The sequence below is a fragment of the Serinus canaria genome, chromosome 3 (assembly GCF_022539315.1).
Source record: "Serinus canaria isolate serCan28SL12 chromosome 3, serCan2020, whole genome shotgun sequence".
In the NCBI taxonomy this organism is placed as follows: Eukaryota; Metazoa; Chordata; class Aves; order Passeriformes; family Fringillidae; genus Serinus; species Serinus canaria.
In genome coordinates, this window is record NC_066316.1 from 38,476,711 (window position 1) to 38,503,705 (window position 26,995).

General features: G+C 60.5%; 2 protein-coding genes across 4 annotated transcripts in view; both read left to right on the forward strand.

Moving 5' to 3' along the window:
* Positions 1-4,691: 4,691 nt before the first annotated feature.
* Positions 4,692-24,250, forward strand: LOC108962376 (spectrin beta chain, non-erythrocytic 2-like). 3 transcript variants are annotated; one of them, XM_018916458.3, is made up of 32 exons: positions 4,693-5,259; positions 8,344-8,451; positions 9,845-10,000; positions 10,692-10,823; positions 10,948-11,139; positions 11,220-11,303; positions 11,419-11,537; positions 11,691-11,805; positions 12,070-12,156; positions 12,466-12,581; positions 12,759-12,903; positions 13,117-13,223; positions 13,345-13,423; positions 13,590-13,715; positions 13,791-13,922; positions 14,182-14,438; positions 14,556-14,679; positions 14,844-15,038; positions 15,324-15,479; positions 15,960-16,180; positions 16,489-16,666; positions 16,983-17,132; positions 17,359-17,757; positions 19,318-20,823; positions 21,232-21,312; positions 21,535-21,621; positions 21,749-21,840; positions 22,045-22,130; positions 22,690-22,756; positions 22,880-23,043; positions 23,349-23,483; positions 23,695-24,250. In XM_018916458.3, the coding sequence occupies exons 1-32, from the start codon at positions 4,831-4,833 to the stop codon at positions 23,928-23,930; spliced, it is 6,261 nt and encodes a 2,086-aa protein (XP_018772003.3). In that variant the 5' UTR covers positions 4,693-4,830; the 3' UTR covers positions 23,931-24,250. The 3 variants fall into 3 exon arrangements, with proteins under 3 accessions (XP_030092128.2, XP_018772003.3, XP_030092127.2); XM_030236267.2 differs by having other exon boundaries at positions 12,073-12,156; XM_030236268.2 differs by lacking the exons at positions 8,344-8,451; positions 9,845-10,000 and having other exon boundaries at positions 4,692-5,259.
* Positions 24,251-26,653: 2,403 nt separating this feature from the next.
* SLC29A1 (solute carrier family 29 member 1 (Augustine blood group)) overlaps positions 26,654-26,995 on the forward strand; it is a 32,686-nt gene continuing 32,344 nt past the window's right edge. The window contains exon 1 of the mRNA XM_018916504.3: positions 26,654-26,777. The gene's annotated coding sequence lies outside the window, so the exon portion shown is untranslated. The remainder of the gene's footprint in view (positions 26,778-26,995) is intronic.

Genomic DNA, 26,995 nt, shown 5'->3' on the forward strand with positions numbered 1-26,995 from the left:
CCCCAGCAGCTGGGCTCTGGCATCTCCCCCTTGGCTACGTTCCGCTCTGCCCCGGGCCCACAACTGCAGGAATGCCATTCCCGTGGGCACAAGGGGCCTTTGTGTGAGCAGGGACGGGCTGTGGGGGCCCAGCCCAGCATCTCAAGCTGGGGCTGGGGACAGGCACAGCTGAGGGCTCGTGGGTGGGCAGCAGCTGACTCCGGCATGGCCCCACAGCTCCCAGCCAGGCACAGCAGCCTCCCCACTACTGCAAGGGATATCAGGGAAGAAAGCCCTCTCCTCATCCTCCTTGTCCCTCCGGCACCAGCAGCATCCTGCAGTCACTGCTGGCTCGGGAAGCAGCACCAACACCAGTACAGAGCCTCGGCACCTGTGCCAAGGGATGCTAAGGTCTCAGCCACCCCACAAGGGGAGCAGGAGGGCTGGGACTTAGGGCAGGGGCCAGGAGCGCCAGCCAGCAGCTGCTGGATTCGGCCTTTTTCAACAGCTGCCGTCTCAGCGCCAGCAGCAGGGAATGTGCATGGGCTGGGGCTTTCCAAGGCCTGGCCACAGTGCATTAAACAACCTATTTATAGCACTTGCGTCCCTCCTCAGTAGGAATGGCCTGTGCTCCTCCTGCACGGGGCTGGGTGCTTGGGTGCTACCACTGTCCCCACCACCAGCACCCTCTGGGATCCCTGCCAGAAGGGTGAGGTTTCCTAAAACAAAATACTCTTGGCTTTCCTGACTCTCATCTTCCTCCCCTGCCACTTCTGAGAGCTCCCAGTGCTGCCCAAAGCAAGACTTGCAGCAAATCTCATACATCTGGTGGAGATGCCCTTCTTCCCATGATCCCTGCGGAATCCTTTGGAGATTTTATCAAACGACATCCTGTGCCAATGGCTGCTCTGTCCCCTGCCTCTGAGATGGCGTGAGGGTCTTGCCCTCCCAGGGAGCAGAGGTGCTGTTCTGGGAGCAGGTTGAGTGCTGGCAGGTCACTCCTGGGGTGGCCTGTGCCAGATTTGCTGTTGTGTGATGGGGCACAGGACTGCTCAGAAGACATTCCCTCCACAGCAGGGCAGCAGCAACCAAGGGGAGTTGTACCAGGAGCTAGCACAGCCATCTCCTGCCCAGATGCTGGCACGGCACACAGCCATGACCCTCCAGCCAAGCCTCCTCTGAGGTGGCCTCCCTGTGGGTCCATCCTCTCCCAGAGGAGATGGAGGTGCCGGCTGGCTCCAACCCCAGGATCTGCCCACAGGATGGTCGGGCTGTGAGCTCACCCATGCTCAGCAGCAAGAAGGAAGGGGCTGGGCTTTGGACAAGCTGAATTCTCAGGGCTTTGGGATGGCAGGGAAGAGAAGAAAAGAGCCACCACCCTGAGGACAGGCCCCTGTGTGGGCTGCTTCCAGCCCTGCTATCTCACCAGCATTGCTCCACCCACAGGCTTACCAGAAGCTCACATCCCCCTCGTGCTGCCTGAGGGAATCTCCTGCTCCTTGATCACTGATATCAGTACTATGATACTACAGTGACTGTATACCCCTCCATAGTACTGATGTCAGTACTATGGAGGGGTATACAGTCACTGTTTAGGCTGGGGAAGTGGAACTCAGCCCTTCCATCAGTTAATAGGTGATACAATAAAGAAAACGGATGCCTGAAGGGACGCATACCTGGCCAAACATAAGCCAACCATCTGGTGAGGAATTTTGAGTCCCCTGGTGAAGAGAGATGAAACGTAGACAAGTAAAAAGTGTTGGAAGACAGAGCAGTGATTGCAGTACCAGAAAGTTCTCCATGGATCAGAGAAGCTACAGCAAGGCTCTATGAGTTTTGGCCTAGGAAACACACGGGCAGGTCTCTGCTGCCCTGAATCTTTGGTTTTGAAGTAGATACTGTTGTGATTTTGTTTTCTTTCAAGGTTGCATTCTCTTCCCAGCTGCAGGCACTACTCAACAGAGGATAAAGTTTACATCCCTTCATCTCCCTGGGCTGTACTTTTGCCCAGTTGGACCCATACCTTCCAGATGGGGAAAGCGACTCAGCAAGATCTCTGAATTTTTGGCAAGAGACAAAAATCTGCCTTTCTATGAGCCCCAAGAGCTTGGCAATTAAGCCCTGCCCCACCTTCTTCCCAATGCTGGGATGTTGCAAGCATCTGGCTCTCAAAGCAGGGTGAGAGCCTTCTGTACTCCCTCCCCGGCAAGGAACAGGTTTCTGCAGAGGCCACACACTACAGCCCCTTTGTTCCCAAAGAACTTTCCATCCACTCCCTTGTGTATTTCGGCAACATTACACTCAGATACAACCTAACACTCAGAGGCAATGCTCCCAGGAATGTGTTGCAGCATCTCTGAACCTGGTAAGCACCTCCCTTTCCCCGTGGGACTGGAGGACAGGATTCCTCCAGTAGGGATGGCAAGAAGATCAGTTCCCTCAGCCCAGGCAGGGCTTTTCCTGCGAAAAGGCTCCCTGGGAGCCAATAAGATGTCCACGCTCCTCCGTTACTGTCATCACTTACACTGACCTGGGCTGCTGCATTTTCATCCCAGTGGTCCCCAGCCTGCTCAGAGGCAGAATGCTGCAAGTGCCCTCAGCACAAGGAGAGGATATTCCCAGTGGAGCTGTCCTGCTGGGGAAATTGAGGCACTAAGCGAGGCTTATCCAGCTTTGGCTGCAGCACAGCGAACCCAGGAGTCCCAAGACCAGGCCAAGCACTGCACCCGCTGTCTCCGAGATTGAAGGGGAGATGCTCTCTCCTGGGGGAATGCAATCCCTGACATTGCTGCAGCAAAGCTTTGGCTCCCACTTCCTATGTGGGAGCTCTTCCTGCTCCCCACAGCGTTGCCAGCACGGAGCTGGGAGCAGCACACAGCAGAGCCCTGAGCCTGTGCCTCTGAGCGCAGCCCACTCGGAGCCCGGGAGTCTCCAGGAGGCCAGTCCCACAGGGCTGACGTCAGCCCCGGTCCTTGAAGCTCTGGGGCCATCGGAGAGCTGTTTCTGCTTTCAGCACATGGTGTCCCTGTGCTGAGGCATGGCCAGCCTGCTTTCCTCATCCATGGCTGGCTCCCTGGGAGGAATCTGTGGGGCTGGGAAAGGTCATCCTGGCTGAACTAACCACCCTTGGATGGGACTTATTGGGCAAGGGACAGCTTACAGCAGGAAGGCAGGGAAATGGAACAGTGGCTTTAGGTCCCTCGTGTCTGTTCATTCTCCTAAATTCTTCTTGAGCGAGAGCCAAAAGTAGGGCCTTGGCAGGGTTTTGGAAGGAAACGAGGGGAGGAAATGAAAACAGACATCCACCAGGAACAAAACAAAGGTTCGGCACAGGAGGGAAGTGGAAGGGCACAGACATGACCATGGACCTTCCTGCCTGCACGCTCACTCTGGCTAGCTTGTGCCCCCCTGGCTGCTTGCCCCAAGCTAACTCAGCTTGGGAACACTGGAACGCAGCTGCAAAGTGCAGGACACTTGTTACTATCCTGCTCTTGAGCCACTCATGGAGCCAAACTAAAGCTCTTTCTCAGGGGAGTACCCAACTGCTCCTCAGTATATTACCCCTTGGGCCATCCCTTGTCTACTCTCCTCGTTGGCTCACCTGGCCTGCATTCCTGACCCTTATAGCAGCAGGTGACAATTGCTGGCACTGGCAGGGAATGACAGGCAAGCATATTTTGGACTCAGCTGTCTGCTCAAGGGCTAAGGCAAAGCCTTGCAGTGAAACAGAACCCCACCCTGCCAGCCCACATTTCTGTGGTGGGCAGATGTTGATCCTCCCTTGCCCCCCTTATCTCCCCTGCACTGCCACCCCGACAAATGGGGCCTCGGCTGTGAAGCAGTATCACTTTCAGGGAGTGCGTGTCGAGCCTGGGAGGAGGGGGCATTTAAATGAACAGCTGGGGGTTTTTTTGTTGTCCCTTGCTCTGGAGCTGTTCCTGCCACTTGGGCTGGTGGCAGGTTCACGCTGGGGAAGCTGAGCAGTCCAGGCTGCTCCGGGAGAAAGAGCTGAGTGGTGTCTCGGAGCAGCAAGGATCCCAAAGAGGGTAAGAGTGACACGGGAAGAGGCGGGAAGGAGCCCCTTGCAGTGCTTCTACCTCGGGCCTGCCCCAAGCAGCCCCCGCTCTCAGGGGCGTGCGGACCCTCAACTTCCCGCTCAGCTCAGACGTCCCAAACCGTGAGGAGCTGCCGAACGCCCCCGCTACCGCAGGTCAGCCGGGGGTGCGCCGCTGTGCCCGCAGGCTCGGGGGCAGCATGCCCGCCCCTCCGCTGGCCGCCCCGCTGCTGCGCGCCCTGCTCGCCCGCCTGCTGCCGCTGGCCCGCCGGCGCCTGCTGCCGCCGCTCCGCCGCCTGGGGCGCCGGCTGCGCTCCCGGGAGAGCCGCCAGGCCCTGCTCACCTGCCTGCTCTGCCTCCTCAACCTGCGCAAGAAGGCGGACGACTGAAGCCAGCCGGCCACGGGCAGGGACGGGACGGGACGGACCCGGCAGGGCGCGGCGGCTCCTCCCGCCTGCCCGGCCCGCCGCGGGAGGAGGGACCGGGCAGGGGAGGGGACGCGGCCCGGCGGGGGCGGAGGGCCCGCCCAGGCAGTCGAGGCCGGACGGCTGCCCGCGTCTCGCCGCTCCGGCCATGGTTGCTGGGCCGCCCCCCGCCCCGCTGCCCCCCGCCGCGGGGCCGCCCCGCCGCTGAGCGCCCCCGCCCGCCCCGGGGAAGGAGCCGGCGCTGCCGGGGCGATCTCCATCACCCGCTCTCCCGGGCGGTGGGGGCCCCACACGGCCGCTTCACCTCTCGGTGCCCGGGCCGGGACCCCCACTGCCCGCAGCGGTGACTGCCCGGCAGCGGGGAGGGCGAGGATGTCGGGCAGCACGGCGAGGAAGGTGCAGCCCTTCACCATCAGCACCAGGCTCTCGCTGCCCAAGTGTGCCGCGGACTTCCCCGGAGACGCCTGCCCCGGCATCGCCCTCGCCTCCGCGCTGGACAGCCACCGCGGCCTCCGCCGCAGCATCAACGAGCGCATCTCCCTCTACCTGGCCCACGCCCGGGCCGGCCCCGCCGCCCCCGCCGGGCACCCCCGCAGCCCCAGCCCCGGTGAGGACGGGGGCCCCGACGAGGACCGGCTGAACCGCAGTTCCCTAGCCCGCTCCATTAAGAAGATCACGCTGTCCAACTGGTACGGGGACGCTGGCACGGGAGAGGCAGGGGGACCCGGGGACCCCGCCCGCGCCGGCAGCGAGAGGAACCACAACAACAACAACAGTAGGACAGGGAAAGCTCAGTTCAAGGTAAGCGACCCCGGTACCCTGTGCCCTGCTATCGCCCCGTCTTCCCTGCAGTTCCCCATTCCTCGCTGCCAAGGGATGGATAGGTCCTGGAGAGGCTGCGCCCATCCCTGTTGCCTTATGCCCGTGCCGTCCAGGTAGCAGTCGTTGCAGGGCTCCTGGGGTAGTTGTTTTTCCTGCCATGTGGCCCCCCACGCACTTCTCTGTCCCATCAGGCTGGAGGGCAGGAAGTCTTCGCGGGTGAGCGGAGATGAGCTTTCCCCAGGGCTGAGATGAGCCAGGAAAGCCCTGCCCCAGAGCCTGGCTATGGAGGGCTCAGCTTTGGAGATGCCTGTGGTGGTGCGGTTGAGTGCGGGGAGCTGGGAACTCACTCTCGTTTACCAGAGGGGAAACGGAGGCTGGGAGAAGGGAAGTGACTCATGAAGGGCCACACGGCCAGGCAAAGCTGGGACAAGGCTAGGATCAGGACCCAGGGCTCCCGGCACCCCGCCCTCCAAGTCTGAGCGCTACCAGGCGCAGAGGTGCGAATTCAACAGTGCCAGAGCCCAGGAGACCCCCTGTGTGGCTGGGATGGGGAGGAAGGCATCTCGGAGATGTCGCAGTTTCTGGCAAGAGCAGGCAGGAACTCCTTGGGATTTAACCCTGACCTGCAACAGCTGGTTTCCCGGCAGGATAGTGCTAGGGAGAGCCGCGCAGCCCACTGCCAAAGCCCTCATCTTCATTGCCAATAAAGGCCAGGCAGAGCCTCGCAAGAGGTGCCGCTTCCTCCGGCACGCAATCAGCTCCTCGCTGGGCGGCCGGAGTCTGCGCAGCCCGGAGGGCATCGGCATGAGGGCTCCCCTCTTCCCTGTAGGGCAGGGACACGTGTGGGCACGGTGGTGTGGGACTCTCGGGAGGCTGCCAGGATCGGCCCCTCCTCCTGTCCAGCATGAGTGTGTGGAGCTGAAAGAGGTGGGCAGGCTGCAAGATGGAGCTTTGGGAGAAAGAGGGAGCTGGGGGGCAGGGGAAAACAAGTGGGACGGCAGCTGGAGGAGAGGAGGGGACACCATCTCCCACACAGAGCACGGTAATGCTTTCCCAAGCGTACCCCGCAGCCCTTGGATTTGCCCTTCCCTCCTGCCCCGTAGGGGCTCCTCTGGGATGAGCACAGTGCTGCCTAGGAGGGTCTGGCCCCGGCTCCTCTTGTCCGTGGGAAGTCACTGGTGCCTATTCTATGGGAATGCGGCAAGCATATGTGCCGTGTTAATTTGGCTTTTAGAGGGGGAAAGAAGTGTTTGCAGAGGCGGCAGCTGAGGCTGCTGTGCTCATTTCACGTGTGGCTTTGCTCGTGTCACGAAGCCTGGTGTCCTGCTGGGGAGCGTGTAGCACAGCACCTCATGGAGGCAGACTCAACTCCTGCTCCCGGACTTTGGTTGCTGAGAGTTTGTTGTTTTGCCGGATCGAGGACCCAGCTCCAGCCAGAGGGACCGAGAAGGGGGGGAGTAGTCCCGGTGGAGCAGCTCTGCGGGAAGGATGAAGTCATCGTTGTGCTGGCAGCCCTGTTTTCCTGCGGCTGACGGATCGTGAGACAGGGACTTTAAATAAAGCTCCCGTGTCACCTGCAGGCTTGTCTCCCACAGCTGAGCCCTGGGGGCCAGCCTGAGACATTACTGCATAGAGCTTTCTAGGGTCTTATGCCTCACAGGCACTTCACATTTAGCTCCTTATCATTCCCTAAATATGCATCCAAACCTCTCAGCCCCGTGGTCAGGCAAAGAGGTACCCTCTCCTTCTGGTACCATCCTGCTGAGTTCTCACTGTGCCTGCTGGGCTGTGATTCAGCCTTGTACCCTGACTGTTCTTCCTGCTTGGGATGGGATGCTGTGGCAGGTGGCAGTGGTCTGTCCTCTGCAGCCATGGGCCAAGCTTTGCAGGCCCTTTGGAAAGATCTAGTGGTGCTGTTTTCCTAGAGGCTGTAGAGCTGCTGGGGTGTTTGTAGGGCTCAGAGACTTTTTGGTGGGAGCAGCTCTATGCTGTGGGCTGCTGTTCATGTCAGGATTCTTCTGCAGTGCTGAAGAGACGGGGGAAAGCAATGTTCTATTCAGGAAGGGAGCTCTGATTTTCCTAGGTTCATTTCCCTTGGACAGTGTCCTCAGTTTGGAGTGGCCTGAGCAGTTGTAGGGTGCCTGATCCGGCACCCTGTTTGCAGCGATCTCAGAGGAGGGGTTGTCAGGGCAGCACACATTGTCCACCACCCTGTTTCTGTTGCCCTGTGCCTGCTTGGATGGCTGTTAGAGAGACAGCAAGGTGGCCCCAGAAAGGGAGTGGAAGGAGGTCCCTAAGTTAGCCTGTTATATCTAACGGCCCAAGAAAAGATCCATCTGTAGAGGATGAGGCTTAATGCCCTTGGGCATGATCCAAACAATCCCACGCACCTCTCCTCCTGGGGCTGTGCTGCATCAAGGATAAGGTAATGTGGAGTTCATCCTGGACATTCTCTCTGTGCCTGGCTGCAGTTCCTGGACTTCCTTCCTCCTGCCTCTCCTGCTTTTACCCTCACCCCTGTCCTTTGGAAGCCCTTCCCTGCAAGCCAGCTGCCCCCTTAACTCATCTCCCAGCTAGGCTGAGATCAGGGATCAGCAGCTGAGAGGATTCAAGTTCATGATGTTGGAGCTAATGTCATCCTGTGCCCTCATGCCTCTGCCCTACTCCCCTAAGAGAGCAGGGGAGTCTCACTTCTGAACATCCTTAGATGACCAGGGACCAGTGGTGATCACTAAATGGGTTTCTGCTGGCTTTGGAGTCAATTGAAGGAGAGAAAAGGGTGTTGGGGTACTGGGAGCTAAAATGGGTGAGGCACTGAACAAAGCAGGCTTAAGAGCTCTTGCCACTTGCTGAACACGTGGTGGGAGCTGTGGATTCTACCGGAGAAGCCTGGCCTAGATGTGTAAGGAGAGATGGACAAGAGCGCAGCCAGGCAGCGTCTGGGTACTGCCAGCAGCTGCCTCTGCCCAGGGCAGGAGGAGGTGGGTGAGTGCTCCTCTGCCCCCTTGGCTGCCAGCACAGTTAAGCACTACCAGGCTCACAGCTGTGCCTTCATGCCTCTAGGTGTTCCTCAGGAAGGATGTGGATGCAGAGGACAAGCAGCAGGAGCCTGGGACTGTTCAGGCCAGTGTTTTCTGCTCTCCAGTGGACAGATGTTCTCCCTTGTATGCGGTATGTGCCCCTGCCCTCAACATTAGTGGGGCATGACATGCAGCTTGGAGCTGAGCCGTGAGGCTGGTCACTGGTGGTGTGCCCGGGTGTGGATGGAGCCTTGCCTCTTCCAGTGAGTGCAGGAACAAGCTGGGCATGATGGGGCCAGGAATCAGCCCCCCAGGCAGTGCCCAGAGGTTTTATTGCTTCCAAGGGAGCCAGATTATGGGCTCCTCCAGCCATGGCTGAGTCAAGAGACTAAAGGTCATGGAGTCATAGGAGGGCCTGAGAATCTGTGTTGCTATTAAAAAAAAAAAAAAAAAAAAAAGACAGCAGATTTCTGTAGTTCTTGTGGTTAAGTAGAACAGGCGTTGGAAAGTAAGTCCCGTGCTGTCAGCAGGGCAGCACATGCCAGAGTGCTTAGAGAGCCTGAAACAGTTGCCCAAACCCCACTACTCCACAGGCTCCTGGAAAATTGCTCCCTGGTGGGCCCAGGGGCAGCTAAGACTCTGTGGGGCAGCTCACACCCAGCCCTCTCAAGGAGGAAGGGCTGTCCCAGGCTAGCCCCAGGAGCAATTTCTGCCTGCTGAGAGGAGGCAGCAAGCCTTGCACCTTTGGGTTCCTCCTGAAAATTCTGTTTCCTGTTTGTCATGAGTTAGTATGCAGTCAAATCCTCATCCCTGGGCAGAAGGGTGGGAAGTAAGTGCCTGGGTGATGGTGCTGTCCCCTGGGCAGCCTGCAGCTGGGCCCAGGGCTGAGTTTGGAGAAGGGCCAGCACTTTCATTGGCTGACCTTTGCTGTCACCCCTGGCAGAGCTGGAACCCTGACAGAGGGTTTCGTCAGCGTTGGCTGCCCGCAAGGCCAAATCCCAAAGGAGATGCTGTGCTCTCTGCCCCCTCCAACCACTCACCAGGGATGGGGGTCTTGGGTGCCACCAAAGGAGTGGTACCTGCCTCAGAAACCTGCCTCATGGCCTTCCATCCCATCCCCTGGCAGCATCCCCCTGCGGGACACCAAACAGATGCTGCACATGAATGCTCCTCGCAGGGATGCACTGCCCGAGGCTGGAGGGGCAGCAAGCTCTGCATCCATCTCCAGTGTGGGTGACGGGACCAGTTTAGGTGGTGGGTGCCATCCTAACAGCCTGAAATGACCCAGGGAGTGACCCCACTTGAGGGACAGCCCAGCAACACCCTGCTGGGGTTGCAAAAGCCACCAGTGTGGCCTTGGTAGTGGGAAGTGGTACCTCAGTGTGCTGGAGGAGAACCCCAAATATGTCAGTGAAGGAGTGGAATTAAGAATAAGGCATGCTGACCTACTTTATTTGGGTTTCTGAAATGCTCCTGGGAGGTGACAGGGAGGGCTTCCCGGGGCAGCACACTGACACTCCCCACCCCGCCTCTGCTCCCTGCAGCTGGCAGCATCCCCGGTGTCATCACCCCAGAAAGAGAGCCCTAAGGGCAAGGAGTCTGCTGCAACACCGAGATGCAGTGGGCGAAGTGGTGTGGGAGCAGCCCCTCTCCTTGACCTGAGTCCTCTGATAGCCCAGTTCAACCGGGAGATGCTGCAGGTGAGGCAGCTGGGGCCCTCTCCCGAGGGTCTGTGTGGGAAGTGGAATGGAGGGCCACCAGCAGCCTTTCATGTGAGCTGTGGGGTGGGGTGCGCAGCAGGGAGGGCTGAGCTCCCAGCCCGAGCAAAGCCATGGTTGTAGCATGAGATCATGTTTGGCTGCCTCTCCCTGGCTGTCAGCCCCAGGGAGAGGGGGTCAGCCCACACCAGGGCCCTGCTTCCTCTCCGTGTGCGCATGCTCCTCCCGTGCCCTGTTCTCCTCCTCCTCCTCTCCAACCCTATCCCTCATCAGCAGCGTGGGAACCGAGATGGTGGGAGGGCTGCTTCCATGCCATGGTGGGAAGAATGCATGGATGTTTGCACTGGGGAGCAGGGTGCAGCGAGGAGAGATGCTTTGTGCAGGGATGTTCTGTGCAGACTGGCCTGCTTGGGCAAGCCCAGCTTCTCCTGCTGGGCTGAGGCAGACGCTGAAAAGAAGTGAGGTGCTGCACACCTTCACACCCCCACTGCCACAGATGCTGTCCTGAGTGCCTGTGCTGGCCTGTTGATTCCCAGAGCAAATGGGTGGTTGGCTGAAAGGGTGCGCTCCAGTCCCTGTCACAGCTGTGGGAAGGTTTGGGCTCGGGTCCCTAGAGCTGTGTCCTTGAGACTCTGGTGGAGGCCCCAGCCACGTGGCTCTTTGTATGCTGCAGGCAGAGAGCTGGGTGCGAGGCAAGCTGCGGGACCTGAAGGACGGCTGTGACCTCCAGGACTGGGAGGAGGTGGCCCAGACCTTGCAGCGGGACATGAAGGATTTTGAGAACACACTGATAAAGCTCAGTCAGGTGGGGCCAGGCAGGGCATGGCGTGGCATGGCTCCTGTTACTCAGGGCACCTGTGTCCCTGGGCTCTCTGCTGCAGAGGGTCCCTGGGAACCCCTGATGCTGAGTGGGTCCCTTGACCCCACAGATGGGTGAGCAGCTGATGTGGAGGGCAAGCCCCAGTGCAGAGGCCGTGCGGAGGCAGCTGCTGGCCCTGCAGGACCAGTGGCAGCTCCTGAAGCAGACGGCTGCCAGCCAGAGCAAAGCCCTGGGGGGGCTGCGGACTCTGCAGGACTTTAACAGGAAAGCTGAGCGGCTGGAGGCATGGATCAAGCACAAGGTTTGGGGGATGGGAAGCATGGTCTGGGGAAGGGACAGCCTGGTTGTCCCTCCACCTTCTCACACCTCTGCCTGGCCCAGGAGGAGAAGCCCTCTCTGGCAGCCTTCCTGCAGGAAAGCCCGGATAAGATCCAGCTCACTCGCCGCATCCTTGACTTGAAACAGGTGAGAGGTGCTGGGGCGCTGCCAGCCTGCCAGGGACCCCAAACACCGTGAGGATGGGGCATGGCACAGGTCCCTGAGGAGGGATGCTGATGTCTTTCCTCTCTGCTTGGGCCAGGAGGAGCAGCAGTTCCAGAGTCTGCACAAGGAGCTGAACAGCCTGGCTCAGAAGCTGGAAAAACAAGGCAAAAATGAGAGCAGAAATGTCTCAGCCCGGCGCAAGCACCTCAACAAAGCGTGAGTGGAGGACACATGGGCTGAGCAGGGCTGAGCCAGGCACCAGGAGCTGACCAGCTGGGAAGCAGGACCCCCCAAACTTCCTGGCCTAGCTCTGCACAGCTCCCCAGACAGGCAGAGGCTGCTATTCACCTTTCCCTCTCACCTGCTCAGGTGGCTGCGGCTGCAGGGGACCCTGAAGGAGCACCACGAGGCTCTGCAGCTGGCCCTGGAGGTGGCCTCCTTCCTCCAGCAAGCAGACATCCTGCTCGGGGTCATCCGTACAAAGGTATCTGCACTGGAGCCAGGTTCACCCTGGTGTGTGGGGCTGTTGCATGGCCTGAATGAAACTTGGTGCGCAGCACCTTGCTCTTGTCCCCTGCATGGAAGCTCCTGTGGTCCCAGCACTCTCAGCCTGGGCTTTGGGAAGAGAACCAGGGGATGGAGAAAGGGAGCCAGGTTGGCAAGTGCAGCTTTGCACTGTTTCTTTCTGCTGGAGCTGGGAGCAGGGCCCTGTTCTCCTCCCACTGCTGACTGTGGCCTCTTCTTACAGCAGAGCAGCATCTGCAGTACAGGGAAGCCAGGGGAGGGCGAGCCTTGCCAGGATCGGGATGTCAGGGACATAGCCAGCCAGGTGATGGTGAGTGCAAGACTCTGCCTCGTCCTCTGAGCCCTGGGGAGCATCCTGGCAGGGGGAATGTGAGCCTTCCCAGGCCAGCTCTGCCACAGCAGCGCTGTGGGCTCTGTGGGCACCCCCACTGTGTGGGTGGCTGAGGCTGTGTGATGGATGGGGGAGTCTCCCCGGGGCAGACAAGGACTGGGATAGGCACTCACTGCCTGTTCTGCCCCCAGAGGGCTGGTTGTCATCACACACTCTGCCCATGGCCATGGTGGTTCATCACTCATGAGCCCTGTCTCCATCACTTCCCAGCTGCTCTCTCTTCTCCAGATGCTGGATGTGACAGTGTCCCAGCTCCTAAACTTGCAGCCCAGCCTGGCAGCCCGAGTCACCTCAAAGCACAGAGATGTAAAGGACAGCTGGGCGCAGCTCCAGCAGGCACTGAGGTAGAGCATAGCTGGGCAGGAGCACCAGGGTCCCAACCCTGACCTCCCAGCACTGGAGCCAGAGGCTTGGGAAAGACCTGGGTTAGCCCCTAGCAAGCTGTCTCTGGGGCACCAGCTCCACTCAGGGTCTCTCTTTATCCTTTGCTCCCCTGGGCTTCCCTTGCCTTCCTTTCCCAGGACAGGCAAGGTTCCAGCATGGGCAAGCAGTTCCCCGGGGGACAAAGCCTCAGCTCCGAATGTTGAGCCTCGAGGAGACGACAGCAGTCACGGGGCTGTGGGTAAGGAAGCAGCAGCCAAATGGACAAGAGGACTCGGCAGCAAGGTAAGCACTGTCTTCCTCCAGGAGTCTTCAGCTCCTCTGCTTCAAGAAGACAAGGGAGCCTATGGGAAAGGGGTTCAGGTGTTGGGCAGAATCCAAGCTGAACACTTCTGGATCTGTCCCAGCAGTTATGGGAGGTGATAAGTGCCAAGCCTGGGGCAAAGCGGGTGTATACTTTGTGCTGGCCAAGGAGGAATGGGAACCTTTGTGCTGCAGGTACCAAAAGATGTGCTGGAGAAGATGGCAGAGAACAAGAAAGGAGAGGAGAGCAGCCCTGGCTCCCCAGCAGTGGGACAGCCCGCTCTTGGAGGGGACAACAAAAGGTACCAGCTTTGTGGAGGTGGCTGTGAGAGCAGGAGAGAGTCAAAGGGAACAGGGATGGGGTTCCCCTGTGCAAGGGGGAACCTTGCAGTCCTGACTGTCCCTCTCCTCTGTCTGCTGAAGGAGGAGAAAGGCAGAGGCTGAGCGGGGGATTCGGCAGCTGGAGACCCAAGTGCAGGATGTTTGCCAGGTGGTGAACACGGTAATGTCTCCCCAAGAGTCCCCTTTGCTCCCTGCCCATCCAAGAGGAGACAGTGTTGGGGAAGGACTCACTTCCCTAACCCCCTCCTGCTGCTCATGGGCATAGAGACTTGTGCCCACATGCCTAGTCTGGGCACTAACCCAGCAAGTCTCCTGCTCCTTGGCAGACTCTGTCCCCATACAAGGAGAGTGTGGGTATGGGAGTCCCCCCATGTCCAGTGGCGAACCTGGAGGCAGCAAGGATGCGGCAAGAGACCCTGGCCCCCAGCTCCAGTGCCAGGGCTGTGCTCCTGGTGAGCCTGCTTGGATGTGAGGTAGGGGGAGGACACCAGATGGGGCCCATCCTGACTGCCCTACCTGCCTCCCAGGAGGGGCCAGGACAAGGCAGGCCTCCCGGGAGCCCTCAGGTGGAGGCCATGCTGCGGGAACTGGGGGAGCTGTGGGAGGACCTGCAGAGGAGGCACCAGGAGAATGGCGTGGTGCTGCAAGAAATCGATAAGGTATGTGGAGTCAGGGCTAGGGTGGGCACAGGGCGTGCTCCAGTTGGAGCAGCTTGCTGGGGATCACCAAGGGAGGCTGGCACCTATGGGGCCTGGAGCTGCAGCACTGGTACCGATGTCTCTGGCTGGCCTTGCAGAGGGCACACTTCTCCCACTGTGCTGCCTGTGCTCCAGGTACCCCCAGTGGGATGCCAGCATGGCTCCTGCCTCCTCTGGGTGGCTCAGAGCCAGGCTGATGGGTTCCCTGCTCTCCCTGAAGGCCCTGAGGCTGGTGGGGGAGCTGGACCAGGCTGAGCGGTGGCTGCAAGATGTGGCTGGGTTGCTCGTGGAGCCTGCTGCCATGAGAAGCCCAGCGGAGCTGCGCCAGGACCTGGAAGAAATGAGCCGGCTGGAGAAGCAGCTCCTGCTCTGTGGCCTCAAGCTGCAGGCACTGCGGGAAGAAGCAGCAGGCGAGGTGCCCACTGAGCACGAGGGGGCAAGGAAGATGCAGAGGAAAGTGGAGATGGTGGAGGAGAAGTGAGTCCTGGAGGAAGGTGCCTCTTCCCTGATGTCCAGGTTGGGTGGGGAGGAGGGTGCTGTCCCCAAGGAGGTGCAGAAGCTGCCAGCACCTCTGATGAGCACCTTCCCCCGCAGGTTGGCACACGTGCAGGCAGCCCTGCGGCACCGGGCAGCAGATCTGAGGGACTCCCTGGTGCTGTCTGAGTTCCTGCAGGACCTGCAAGAGGAGGAGGCACGGAGCCAGCAGGGATCTGCAGCGGTGAGCAGCGTGGCCAGGCGTCCCTTGGGATCACACAGCACCTGGGATTGGACCAAGGGTTGATCTGCGGTTGGCAGGGGGCCCCTGTTGGGTGCTCCCCTCCAGCCCAGCTGCCTGGGGTGTCACTCCCCATCTCTTACATCTGGTGTTTCTGCTGGCTTCAGCCAGGGAGTGGGCGTTGTGGCTCGCAGGGCTGTTTTCCCCTGCTCTCAGCCCAGGCTGAGAAGTCTCCAAGCAGTGAGGACATGAGCCGGCCCTTGGGAGAGCTGCAGGAGGCCGTGGAGATGCTGAATGACGCGGCGAAGGAGCGGGAGCGGGTCATGGAGGTGGCAGCAGAGACGGAGAGCCTGGAGCATCTGGTAGGGAATGGAGGCTGGGGTTGCAACTGGGTGGTTCATCTGCAGCCGGACATGCCGGCTGACTGGGACGGGGCAGCTGTCCTCAGTGGGACACAGGGATTCATGGGAACCACTCTGTGCAAGGCTGGCATCCTTGGCGTCTCTCCCGTGGCTGGCACCTGCCTTTTTGCAGCTGCATGGCAGGGTGTCCCCAGGCTGGGGTGGGCTGGGGCTGTGTGGCAGGCGGTGGCACAGGGGCTTCCACCCCAAGGCTAATCTCCCTCTGTGTCCCCCCTGCCCGTCCAGGTGGCAAAGATGTCCCCACAGCTGGAGGCCCTTCAGTGCAGAGCCAAGGCGCTGTCTGAGGACATTGCCCTAGCAGAGAAGAGCTTCACCACAGTGAAGAGTGAGAAGGACCTGCAAGGGCTGCAGGGTTTGCTAAGCTGCCAGCAGGAGATGGAGGTGAGTCAGGGGAGCACTGCTAGGGAGGTGTCCCGCTTGGCTGGGGCTGTCCCAGTGAGGCACTGGCCCCCCTCCGGAGGCCCAGGTGTTGTAAGCCTTGGCACACTGTGGCAGGGCGGGCTGGAATTTTCCAGTGGAGCTGAGACCTGCCTGCTCTGCTCCCCTCCGATAGCATGGGCCAGGCAAGGGGACAGAGCTTGCATCAGCTCCCATGTGCCAACACCCATTTGCCAGCACCTCACTCGCCTTCCCTCTGGTGGGGAAGCGAGTCATTCACACAGGGCAGAGAAGCCAGGGGGAGCCAGGCAGTTCTGTGATCTTCCTGTGCTCCGCACTGAGGCTAGCTCTGCCCATGTACTGTCTGCAGCCCATGTACCAGCATCCTCTCCTCTGTCCCTGCATCCCAGAATGCAGGGGAGTCCAGCCTGGGTTCAGAGGGGTTGAATGCATCTCGAACCTTTCCTGCCTTGTGATCTTTAGCATGCAGCGTCACAGACCCTGCAAGGGCAGCTGGAAGAGCTGGAGAGGGCAGCTGCCCGCTTGCAGGAGCTGTGTCCCGCTCGGCAGTGCCCCGTCAGCCGGGAGCTGCAGGAGACTCTGTGGGCCTGGGCAGGGCTGCGAGAGCTGCTGCGGGAGACCCGGCTCCGCGTGCAGCAGGCCAGCCGGCTCCGGCACTTCTTCAAGGATTATTTAGCCATGATGTAAGTGGCAGTGAGCTGTTGGGGTTGCTTCTGTGGTGGTTGAGGGAGAGCTGGTGAGAGGATGGCATTGGCATCTATGTGGGCAGTGCTGGAGCCAGGCGTGACCATGGGGAGCCTGGAATGCAGGGTTGCACCACAGCTGTCTGTTGTGAGGCAGCCCTGCAGCATCTCATCCTGCCCCAACAGCCTTGCCACCACCCCAGGGAGCTGCTTCCAGCTATCACTGAGCATGGGAATGGCTTTCCTGGGGCCTGCAGGGCTGGAGAAGGGTTGGGTCGTTCCTCAGCCTGTCTTTCACGTGCTCACAGCTCCTGGACTGAAGACACACGGGCTCAGATCTTCTCTGAAAGCCCAAGCAGCTCCAGTATCTCAGAGACTCCATGTGAGGAGCTGGAGAGGAGAATCGAAGAGAAACTCAAGGAGTTTGAGGCACTAGCAGCAGCAGGGCAGCAGCTGGTGTCTGAGGAGCACTACCTGAGTGCAACAGTAAGGACAGGGGAAATAGGGTTGGGGGGAAATTCTCAGCACTCCCTGAAGTCCTCTGGGGACAGACCATGAAAGAAAGAGCAAGGTGTGGGTGCAGAACACCAGTAAGTGGGATGGGGACAGCTATACGTCCCTGGGGCTGCTCAGGGCTGGAAGAAGTTTCATCCGGTGGATCCTGAGATCTTAGCTGATGTAGCTGTGACTGCATCCCACTCGCAAAAATCTCCCAGCTGCTCTGCTGTGAGATGTCCTGGTGGGGCCAGTGTCCCTGGGCCAAGAGTCCCTGCAGGCTGCCCAGCGTGTCTCCTCCCATCAGATAAAGGAGCGCTTGGAAGAGCTGCAGAGCATGCTGGGCTGGGTGCTGGTGCGCTGGCGAGTGCAGAGGCATCAGCAGCAGGATCTGGGGAGCAGACAGGAGGACAGGAGGGAGCTGGAGAACCTCTCAAGCACATCCCCCACTGGTCAAGTGAGTACCCAGCCATGCTGAGACTGCCAGGGAGAATGACCAGCCTTGAGGCTGAGGGGAGCAGAGGCGCTGGATGGAGTGGGTGGTGCTGAAGGTGGGGAGGGATGCATGCCAATACCTCTGGGAGTCTCTGAGGCTCAGGCAGGGCAAAGAGAAGGCTATCCTGAGAAAATGCCTGGCTTTAGCAGCCCTTCCTTCATGTTCCCTCTCTGGCCTTGGTCCCCAGGAGCAGCATGTCTCACGTGTTCCACCCCACCTGGAAAGCATCCACAGCCCAGTGAAGTTCATGCCCTCCTCCCTCCTCGAGCCTGTGCAAAGATTAGAGCCAAAGCTTCCAGAGAAAACGGCCATCGCCCCACCCACCTCACCCCTCTCAGATGCCCCGTCAGGAGTGGAGCAGAGCTGGGGGGAACCCAGCAGCAAAACAGACGGTGATGTGGAATCCCCCAAGGAGGCTGGCACCTGGGATCCTGCTGAGACCTCCACGCTGCTGCTGCCACCGCGGGGCCCCTGTGGTCTCGGGGGCACGGTCAACCTCATCCTCAGCATTGGCAAGAAGGGCGAGAAGAAGAAGGCACAGCTGCTGGCCAGCAGCGAGCGGCCAGGCGAGGAGGCACTGCCAGCGGTACGGGGGATGGTGGGAGGCTTTGGCAGAACCAGGGGCGAGCGGCCACACAGTCAGGGCAGCTCTCTGGAGCTGTGCCCCATGCAGACTGGGAGGCTGCGAGGGCTGCATATGATCCCCAAGCTGAGACCCCTCTAGGCCATTTCTAAGTGAGCTGCTGGGACTGTGTCAGTCTCATGAGAGGGGCCTTTGGCCATGCTGATGCTGCGTGATGCCTTAGGGCTGAGGCTGACTTGCACCACCCACTTTGCCTGTGCTCTCCTGCTGCAGCTCCTTGCCCACTCTGTCTTCTCTGTGTGTCTCTTTCTCTCCCCTTGCTCAGCTCCCCGCCACTAAACACTCAGGCTCTAAAACCTTTTGGAAGCGTTGCCAGGGGCTTTTAGGAAACACTTGGGGTAGCTTAAAGCGAAAAAGAAAGCCACCTCGCCAGCTGGTGGAAGAGGTAATGTCCTGGGGAAGGCTGCATGCTGGACTGAGTGGCTGCATGGCGTGAACCTGCCTGCCACCAATCCTCCTGGCCATGCCACGGTGCCAGGGTGGCAGTGGTCTGCTGGGAGAGGGAAAACCATTCTGGGGCTGTGGGGTCCAGAGTGTGCATGCTGGGACATGTGAAGAAGGCACTCAGGCAGGACTTGCTGCAGTTTGGCCCCCCATTCAAGTAGTTTTGGTGGCCATGGGATGTATGGCTGGGTGGTGGCCAGTGGGAGAGCCTCCCTGCTCCATTGCTGGAGGGCAGTAGCAGTTCTTGTGTAGCCAGCTGAAGGGGACAAGGATGGTTGGGGCTGTGTGAGGTGCACATTTTGTTGGGCTGGGGAATCTCACTCCAGGCTGCTTGGCTTGTAACTCTGAGGCTGGGAGCTTGGAAATTTGTAGGGGCTCACATCTCGTTGTTGCTCCAGAGCCTGTGCAAAAAGGTCTGTGTGTGAGGAGCCCCAAGGGCAGCCAGGCTCAGTAGCCCAAGGGAGAGGGCAGGAGGACAGAGAAGCTGGAGGGCATTGAGGCAGGGAGAGGGGCTGCTGGGCTGCCAGGAGGGTTTTGGTAAACGGTGCCATCTGACCTAAAGGATCCAGGGGGACACTGCTCCAGCTCCTGCAGACTCTTGCAGCTGTGGAAGCCCGGGAGAGGGTTTGCAGGGAATGAGAGGGGAAGGGTCTGCACTCAGTCCCTGCCCTTGCATTCATTGCTTTACTGCCTGGAGCATACAGGGCTAGCAGGCATGGACTGCAGTGACTGCTTTCTCAGTAGCCACCAAAAAGTGGTGGCTTGGAGGTCAGCAGTGCCAGGGAAAAGCTGTATGGCAGTCAGCCCAGCTGTACCACACCTGGGGGACTCCATCATGGGCAGATTCCCTTGTCTGCCCCTACCCTGCCTGCAGCAGTGTGGGACTGAGGTGAAGCTCTGTCATTCCCAGCACTGCATGTGCTGTCGGTGGGCATTTTTGTCTGCCTGCCCTTGCAGCTCCCTGCTTTCCCAGATGCAGCATGGAAAGGGGGGCAGTTGGCACAGGGGGGTGGAAGCTCCAGCGATGGGGATCACACCTTTCTCCTTCTGTTCCCTCAGGTGCAGGTGGAGGCCAGGAAAACCTGCACCGCAAAGCGGCCGCCCGCTGCTGTCCGGCGCCCTGCAGCAGCCAGCGGTGGGATGGCGGCTGTGTCCCACACCCTGCCCAAGGCCGGCGCTGGCTGTCTCTTCCACAGCCTGCAGCGGCGCGAGCAGGCCAGGGCAGAGCAGGCCCGGCTGCTGACTCTGCGGGGCATCATGGGCGACAGCTCCCTGCGGCCCACGCCTGAGGAATGCCACGGCCCCAGCAACACGTGGCCCCAGAAGTGTGGCTGGAGGAAGGGCGGGCCGGGGGCAGCTGCTGCTGGACCTCAGCTTGGGGAGCTGCTCCTCTACGTCAGGAACCCGCTGGTGCAGGACATCGATGCCGAGTGCGGGGCAGCCCCTCAGAAGCCCTGCCTCCCTCACCCCAAAATCACATGCCCCCGTGTTTCCCTGGGCTCCGTGCTCAGCCTTGAGCTGCCACGGGATGCAGTGGTCCTGGGATGCCACCGAGGGGCTGAGGCACGGCAGCAGGAGGCAGAGGGGAAGGAGCAGAGGCAGGATCAAGGGGTGAGGCCATGGAAGCCCTCAGGCACACATGGAGTTGGATGGCAGGAAGATAGGCACAGTCCCCAGGGGCCCAGCAAGAGGCTGGGGATGTCCCCCAAGAGCGAGCAAGAAACGTGGTTTGAGGAGGTGAGCTTCAAGCCCAGCTACAGCCAGCAAAGAGCACACCGTGCTGGGAAGGAGCACCGGAACCCGCAGCAGCCTGGCAGCACCAGTAAAGACCTTCTGGACCTGAGGCCGAGCCGGCCGGCCCGTGTCGGCATGGGGGACGAGCTGGCCACCCGCTTTGGCCAGGATGACAGCCCCACTGCCTCTGGCAGGGCCAGGCATCACAGAGCCGCTTGGCTAGAGCTTGGATCATCCCCTGCCAGCACCCCAGCCAGGGCTGGAGCCATCCCCAGCCCTGCCTGCGCACAGCAGCCAGCCAGCAGCAGCCAGCCCAGAGGGTCCCCAGCTTCCCCTGCCGCCCCCACCCAGCTCTCTGTCTTTGAGTGGGCACTGGGGTCTCCACAGCCCCAGAGCCCTGCACTGGGCACTAAGGAAGTTTGCCACCCTGCCCACAGGCAGTTTGAGGAAGAGGAGGAGGAGCTGCAGGCCATCTGGGATGGGGCACACGAGCGAGGGGCACAGAGCTCGCCAGGAGGCAGCTGTGCCAGCCACAGGACGGGCAGCAGGGCAGGCAGCTTGCCCAGCCCCAGTGCCACAGCCGGCGGGCCCCTCATCCTCTCATCAGCCAACAACGTGCTGGTGGCCAAGTTCACCCTTCCCACTGCTGCTCAGCTGCTCCACAGCCCATCGGGAGCGCAGAGCCCCAGCGTGGTGCACAGTAGCAGTGGCAGTCCCAGTGGGCTCAGGGTTTCCCCCCACGTGGAGCAGCTGGTGTCTGCAGCCCCCTTGGATGCCTCCAGTGCCTGGGATCAACGGAGGCATCAGCAAGAGGAGAGAGAAAACAGCAAGGTGAGATCCACATGCCAGGGATTCTCCTTCAGGGTTAGGTAGGGGGCTGTGGAACAGCCAAGGCAGCAGCTGGGTTATCCGCTTCAGCAAACATAACCTGTATTTGGGGACTCCCTGACTCCAGTGGCCCCTTTTCTTCAGCTGGTGGGGAAGGGCTAGGTGTGGTATTTGGGGTCCCTGCAGAACACACAGCCCCCCACCAACCCATAGCCTCAGCAAGGTGGCACTTCACCCTTAAAGCTGAGACACAGCTCAGCTCCTGCCCACGTGAGAAAATTGTTCCTCGTTGTTATCCCACTCCCACTTTGGCATCGCTCACCAGGGATGGGTCATATAGACCTCGCATGGAGGCTGAGCTGGCCCTACCAGCCCCAGAGAAGTTTTTGCTCACCCTCTGTGCCCTTGCAGGTCCTGCCTGGTAAAATGGAGTTTCAGATGATGGAGGGTACGCTGGAAAGGAAGCATGTATTACAGACAGGAGGGAGAAAGGTACAGACGTGGCTGTGGGGCTCCTTCAGGACAGGGGTGCTGGGACATGGCAGGGGGTGGAGGGAAGCCAGGGATGTTCCTGGAACTACCATAGCAATGCTGCTGGCCATTCTGGAAGGGCAGAGCCTTAGAGGGGCTGGGCCGCATTTTGAGCGACCTGAGACCCTGTGTCATCTTCCATAGCTGTTGGCATCACAGCTGTCCCCTGCTTGTGTCCCACAGGCCAGCTGCCGGACCTGGGGCCTCTTCCACGCCGTGCTGATGAGGCAGACACTGTGCTTCTACCAGGACCGCAGGGACAGCCTCAAGGTGCCCTGGGAGAGATTGGGGTGACCTGGGAGGGGGCTGGCAGCAGGATGATGGCTCTGGGCCCCGTGGCCAGGAAAGGCAGAGCCCTCCAATCCCGCTGTTGCCCTTGCTTTCCCTTGTGCTGCAGAGCTCCGTGGTGGCCCTTCCCCTGAACCTCTCCGGGGCAGTCTGCACCCCAGATGCTGAGTACACCAAGAAGACCAACTGCTTCAGGCTCCAGTGAGTCCCCCATCCAGGGCAGTAACCACAGCCCTCCCAAGAGTGTCCCTGCTGGGGCAGACACATACCAACATCCCCTGGCAGGACCAGCTCAGTGCTTAGACGAGGATTTCCTTCCTTCTTTCTCACCTGCTTCTCTTCTTTTCTGGTCTGGTGGGGGCTGTTGTATCTGCACCCTACATTGTTCCTCCCCTCTCCCTGCAGGCTGCAGGATGGCTCTGAATACCTCCTAAGGGCCCCCACCCAGCCCCTCATGAACGAATGGGTCTCAAAGCTGCAGCAAAACTCAGGTGAGTCGCCCTTGCAGGCAGAGCAGGGGCCCAGCTCTATGTGGTTTGTTCAGCCCCCACTGAGCCCTTTGATACATGGGGGGTCAGAAGAGAAGCAGCACAACATTTTACTCTGATTTATGCATCGTCCTAGCCTGCTTTGGGAACAGCAGTTCTCTGCCAGGCAGGATTTGGAGGCTTTGTTTTCACACCACATACACAGCTATAAATCAGGAATAGCACAACTGACGTCAGTGGTGCCTCAGCAGCAAAAAGCCCGTGTCAGGAAAATTATAATTGTGCCTTGGTCTTCCTCCATATCCGCTGGGCTTGGAAATGCCTTGCTTGCCCTTGAGGCAAGGAGACCTGTAATACTGAGGTCTTTCTGTTGTTGTCCCCATACCTGAGGAGTTCAAGCCCTGCTGTGAAGTCCTGGGCTGGTTGTCAAGACCGAGAGCAGGTACTACAGCAGGAGACTGGAGGAGCCAGCCATGCAGCATGGGCAGCTGGGTCAGGGACTGGCTCTGTGTGACAGTCCTGTGCACTGCCAGCATCCAGAGGATGTTTGCTGTGCCCCCAGGTTTCCCCAAAGTGGATTACTTCCAGGCAGCAGCACAGTGTGTCGAGGGCACTGGTGGTACTGGCAGGTGAGTAGACAGGAGCTGGCCAGCTGGCTCTTGTTATAACTCTACCCCACATTTCCCAGAGCATGCTGCTCCAGCAAGACATTGGTGGGCCAGTCTGGTTTGCTAAATCTCTGCTGCTTCCAGTTTCAGCAAGGTCTCCAGCCCTGGGATCTCCCACCTCCAGGGACATCATCAGGTCACCAGCACCAAGAGCCAGGAGATTGTGGTGTTACCCTGTGCAAGCCCACTACTGCAGCGGCCTCTGGGCAGCCAGGATGGCCCAGTCGATGGGACTGTGACAGCAGCAGGTGACTTTCCTGTCTAGCTGGGTTGCCACTGTCCCCCAGCTCCTCTCCCCAGCCCAGAGAGCTACATGGGAGAGGTACCAGAGAGGTACATGGGAGACAGCTGAGGGAGGCTGAAGGCTATCAGTCAGTCTTGAGCTGGGTGGTATCTGGGCTAGGAGTCCCAGGGCTTGGGACTTGGGGTACAGAACATTGACTTCACTTCCTGGGATACTGCGATAGTCATACATTTCCCTCTTCTCTTTGGGGCTGACACAGGGGTGTCCTGTGATGGCCTTGCCTTGTGAGATGTCTCCATTCTGCTTCAGAGAATGCTCAGGGGACTGGGCACAAGGAGCAGCAGTGGTCATCCAGGGCATCCCCCGGGCTGTGGGACAACATCTGCCCAGAGGATGACTATGGGCTGGTGGCCAACAAGAGGAGGTCCTACTCCTTCACATCAGGTACAGTCCTGATTTCACTGTCACAGCCAGGAGGTGGCACCACTGCCTCTGTCCCCGCACACAGCCAAGGACCAGATGTGATGCTGCTCTAGCACGCACCTGGTCCTACATACCTGTGCCCTTGGCCGCAGCCCCCATTGGGGGAGGGCTCTATAGGGCTGCCAGGGCCTGCTGGCACCCTGCTCCTTGCACTGACTGCTCCCTCTTGCAGCCACCTACCAGAAGATCAGCCCGCTGGCTGTGCCCCAGGAGCCGGCGGAGGCGGGCAGCAGTTACTCGGTCACACTGTACATAGGAGAGCAGGTGTCGGCCGTGCCCCGGGCACGCTGCCACTCCTTCGTGGCCCCAACAGGGAGCCCCCGTGACACGCGAGGGGAGAAGACCACCAGCCCCCCTCGCACCAAGAACAAATCTGTCTTCAAGAAGTTCTTTGGGAAGAAAGAGTGAACTCCAGACAAAGGGAGAAAATGCCCTAACCTGCCTCTTATCCTCCTCTTGGGCCACTCTGGCATGTTCTCTACTCCCAGCAGCAGATCATGGCTCACTGCCTCCCCAGGGGCGAGAGGCTGTGTCAAGGGGCTCTGCTTCAGCCAGCCTGGGGCTGCCCTATGCCCCAGCCACTGCAGCCCTCATCCTCAGCCTGGCGCTGAGCACCCCTCCTGCCCAGTGCTCTCCCTGGGTGCCCCTGGCTCCCCAGGCATCCTAATGACACACAACACAAGCAGAGGGGGGGTGAATGATGGTTTTTATTAAAAGATAAATAGACACTTAGTGTGGGAGCTTCTTTGTCCAGCAGCATCCGCCAGCACAGGAGGAAAGGAGCTTTCTGCAAGGTGGTCCTTGCTAAGGAGTCAGGGGAGCTTCAAATGCCGAGAGCCCTGCAGTGAGGTTCAGTCCTGCTGGAGGGCAAGCCTGAGCTGTTTGGTGCCTTTCACAAGGATGCTTTGTCCCGTGCTTCCTCTGTGCCTGCACTCAGCCCAGCTAATCCCACAGGCTATCTGGGCCCCTTTTCCCTGCCCCAGGAGCTTAGCAGGGAAGTCACTACCTACAGAGTAAATACTCCTGCCTGCACAGCCCTGCCAAGCCTGCCCAGCCTTGCTCTCTCACAGGACGGCTGCCAGCCTAGGTCACAGCAGGTGAACGCTGCCGGACACAGACAGGGGCATGGGTGTGTGGATAGACTCCCATTCTTAGAGCTCAGATATTTTTGCAGTAACTTCACCAGACCATGCCGGTTTCAATTGCCCCCACTGCCGGCTGTACTGGGAAGGGGAAAAAGCAGCTGGTCCAACCTGCCCTGAGCCTGCACCAGCCCTAGAGGGAGAAGGGGAAGTTTACAGGGATGTAGGTAGCAGGGCCTCTCCCTGTTGGGCTGTGAGGCTCAGCTGTGCACACCACTCGCCTCCTCAAACACATTGTGGGGCTTAAAATAGAAGTATTGGCTGCAGCCCAGCTCTGCAGCAAGGGCTGGGAGAGCAGAAGTGCTCCTGCCACCCCATCTCCCTCCTGCCGTGTTCCTGGGGCTGGAGACAGGCAGTGAGGTGGAGGTGGGCACACCGAGGTCACCAGCAGATGGATTTCCTGCACGTTGCCAGCAAGGGGTGGGGAATGCCCCGGTGTGGGCGGGGGTGTGCTTTCTGAGCTTCCCCTGTGTCTTACCACCCCCCACTTGGCTCCATCACTCTTGGCTCTCACACCTGTTTTCCTCCAGCACCAAAGCTCAGCTCCCTGCACTTCCTTAATGGGAAAAGACAAGCAGGATGGTAAGGCTGGGAGGGGAGATGCCCTGGGCAGGGGCCAGGCTTGTCCAGACCAGCAAGGAGGTCAAGGCACAGCATTCCGGCTCCGGCTGTGCATACCAGGAGAGCAGCTGGTGGGCTGGTGCCAGTTCATTCCTGAGCAGCTGTGGGGCCCGGCACAGGGGCAGTGGGTGCAGACTGCTTTACTGAGGGCCCCCCTGCTGGCCTCAGCGCTCGATGCTGACCCATGGTAGGACGGGAGCTCAACAAGGGTCCCACCATGGCCCAAGTCCAGCACAGGAGTAGGGGGTGACATGAGCCACTCAAGAGTGACACCATCCCAGGGACGATGCTGGCACTTGCAGCACCATTTTCGGTACCCCCGTTGCACAGGTTTCGTTGTCCCCCCGAGGCGGCTGCCGACCCGGAGCCTCCCCTCTCTCCTCCCCTGTGCTGGCATTTGGCCCCACAGCAACCCGCTGACGAATCCCGCCTGTAGTTCCTATGGCAGAAGCCAATTCCTCCCCCCCACTAATCTCCCCGTGCATGCAGCCTCCACCTGCTGAGCCAGCGGAAGCCGTGCTCAGCCAGCCCCAGCCAGCGCCAGGGCTCTAAAACCCACTCCGGCTGCAGAGCCTCTAGGGTGGCAAAGCCTTTGCACCCTGGTCCTGCTGCCGTGGGAAATCCCAGCCCTGCTTGGAACCAGGTAGCGAGGAGTCTGCAGGCAGCATCATCTGGCACCAGGAGAGCTGAGCTATCAAGGTAAGGGCAGGGTGCAGGCAGGCAGGTGACCAGAGTAAGCACTGCTCCTGCCGTGCCTTGTTCTGCCAGGTACCAAGGAGAGGGTCTGGTTCCAGCCTCCTCTGCTGAGCCAAAGTCTTGTCCCCCGTGTCGGCGGCTCGGCAGTCCTGCTCAAGGTCACCCTGCAGCCAGGAGCCTGTGCTGAGCTCTGAGGCCATTACGCACTGAGGGACCCCAACTAGGGTCCGGAGCTTTCTAGTCCGAGACCTGCAAGGAGGGTTCGGAGCCCGATCCCGGCACAGGGGGAAGTGAAAGTGGGGAGCCGCAGCGGTGGGGCTGCCTGCCGGCACCCTGCCCTCCTTCCCAAGGCAAAAGGACAGCACGGCTATGCCCCCCTCCCAGGGCAGTAGGGCCAGCCGTCTGTTCCAGGAGGAGGGGAGACACTGGCGAAAAGCCAGAGCACTGGACATTCCTGTGCCGAAGCTGCGATAGCGGGGCGACCCCAGCCGCCTCCCGCTCTCAGGTGCGGCCGATGCAGCTGAGGGGGTCGCCGGGTCAAAGCGCGGTGCGAGGGGTGGAGGCAGCGGGCTGCAGTCCGGCGGCCGCGGGGCCGAGGGCTGTCCCAGCCCGCCCGCGCGGTGCCCTTGGCGCGGCGGGGAGCGCTAGGACCCGGTCTGCCGCGGCCGGCAGTGCTGGCACCGGGCGCTGCGGGACCGGACCGTGCCCTGCAGGCGGCGGCGCCGCGGGAAGGAGCCGGCAGCCCCCGGGGAAACGTGTAAGCGACGCGGCGGTGCCCCGGCTGCCTCGGGTGCGGGTGAGTGCTGGGGCGGAGCGGGGCCCCCGGCAGCGGCGGCGGCAGCGCTCGGGAGAGCCCTGGCAGCCGTGCCGCGGCCGTGCGGAGCGGCAGGGGCTGCGGGGCCGGCCGGCTGTCCGACCGTCCGACCGGGGCTCCTACCCCGGAGCGCTCGGCCCCGCTCCTGTCGGGGCTGGGTACTGCTGCCTTCCCTTCCCTTCCCTCTACAGGACCGCCGC

What these genes read in the sequence shown, in the direction of transcription:
- LOC108962376 (XM_018916458.3), top strand. Translation starts at nt 4,831, where the DNA reads ATGTCGGGCAGCACGGCGAGGAAGGTGCAGCCCTTCACCATCAGCACC. An exon ending in CACTGATAAAGCTCAGTCAG is followed by an intron (nt 10,824 to 10,947) that starts GTGGGGCCAGGC and finishes TTGACCCCACAG; the next exon opens with ATGGGTGAGCAGCTGATGTG. An exon ending in CTTGGAGGGGACAACAAAAG is followed by an intron (nt 13,224 to 13,344) that starts GTACCAGCTTTG and finishes TGTCTGCTGAAG; the next exon opens with GAGGAGAAAGGCAGAGGCTG.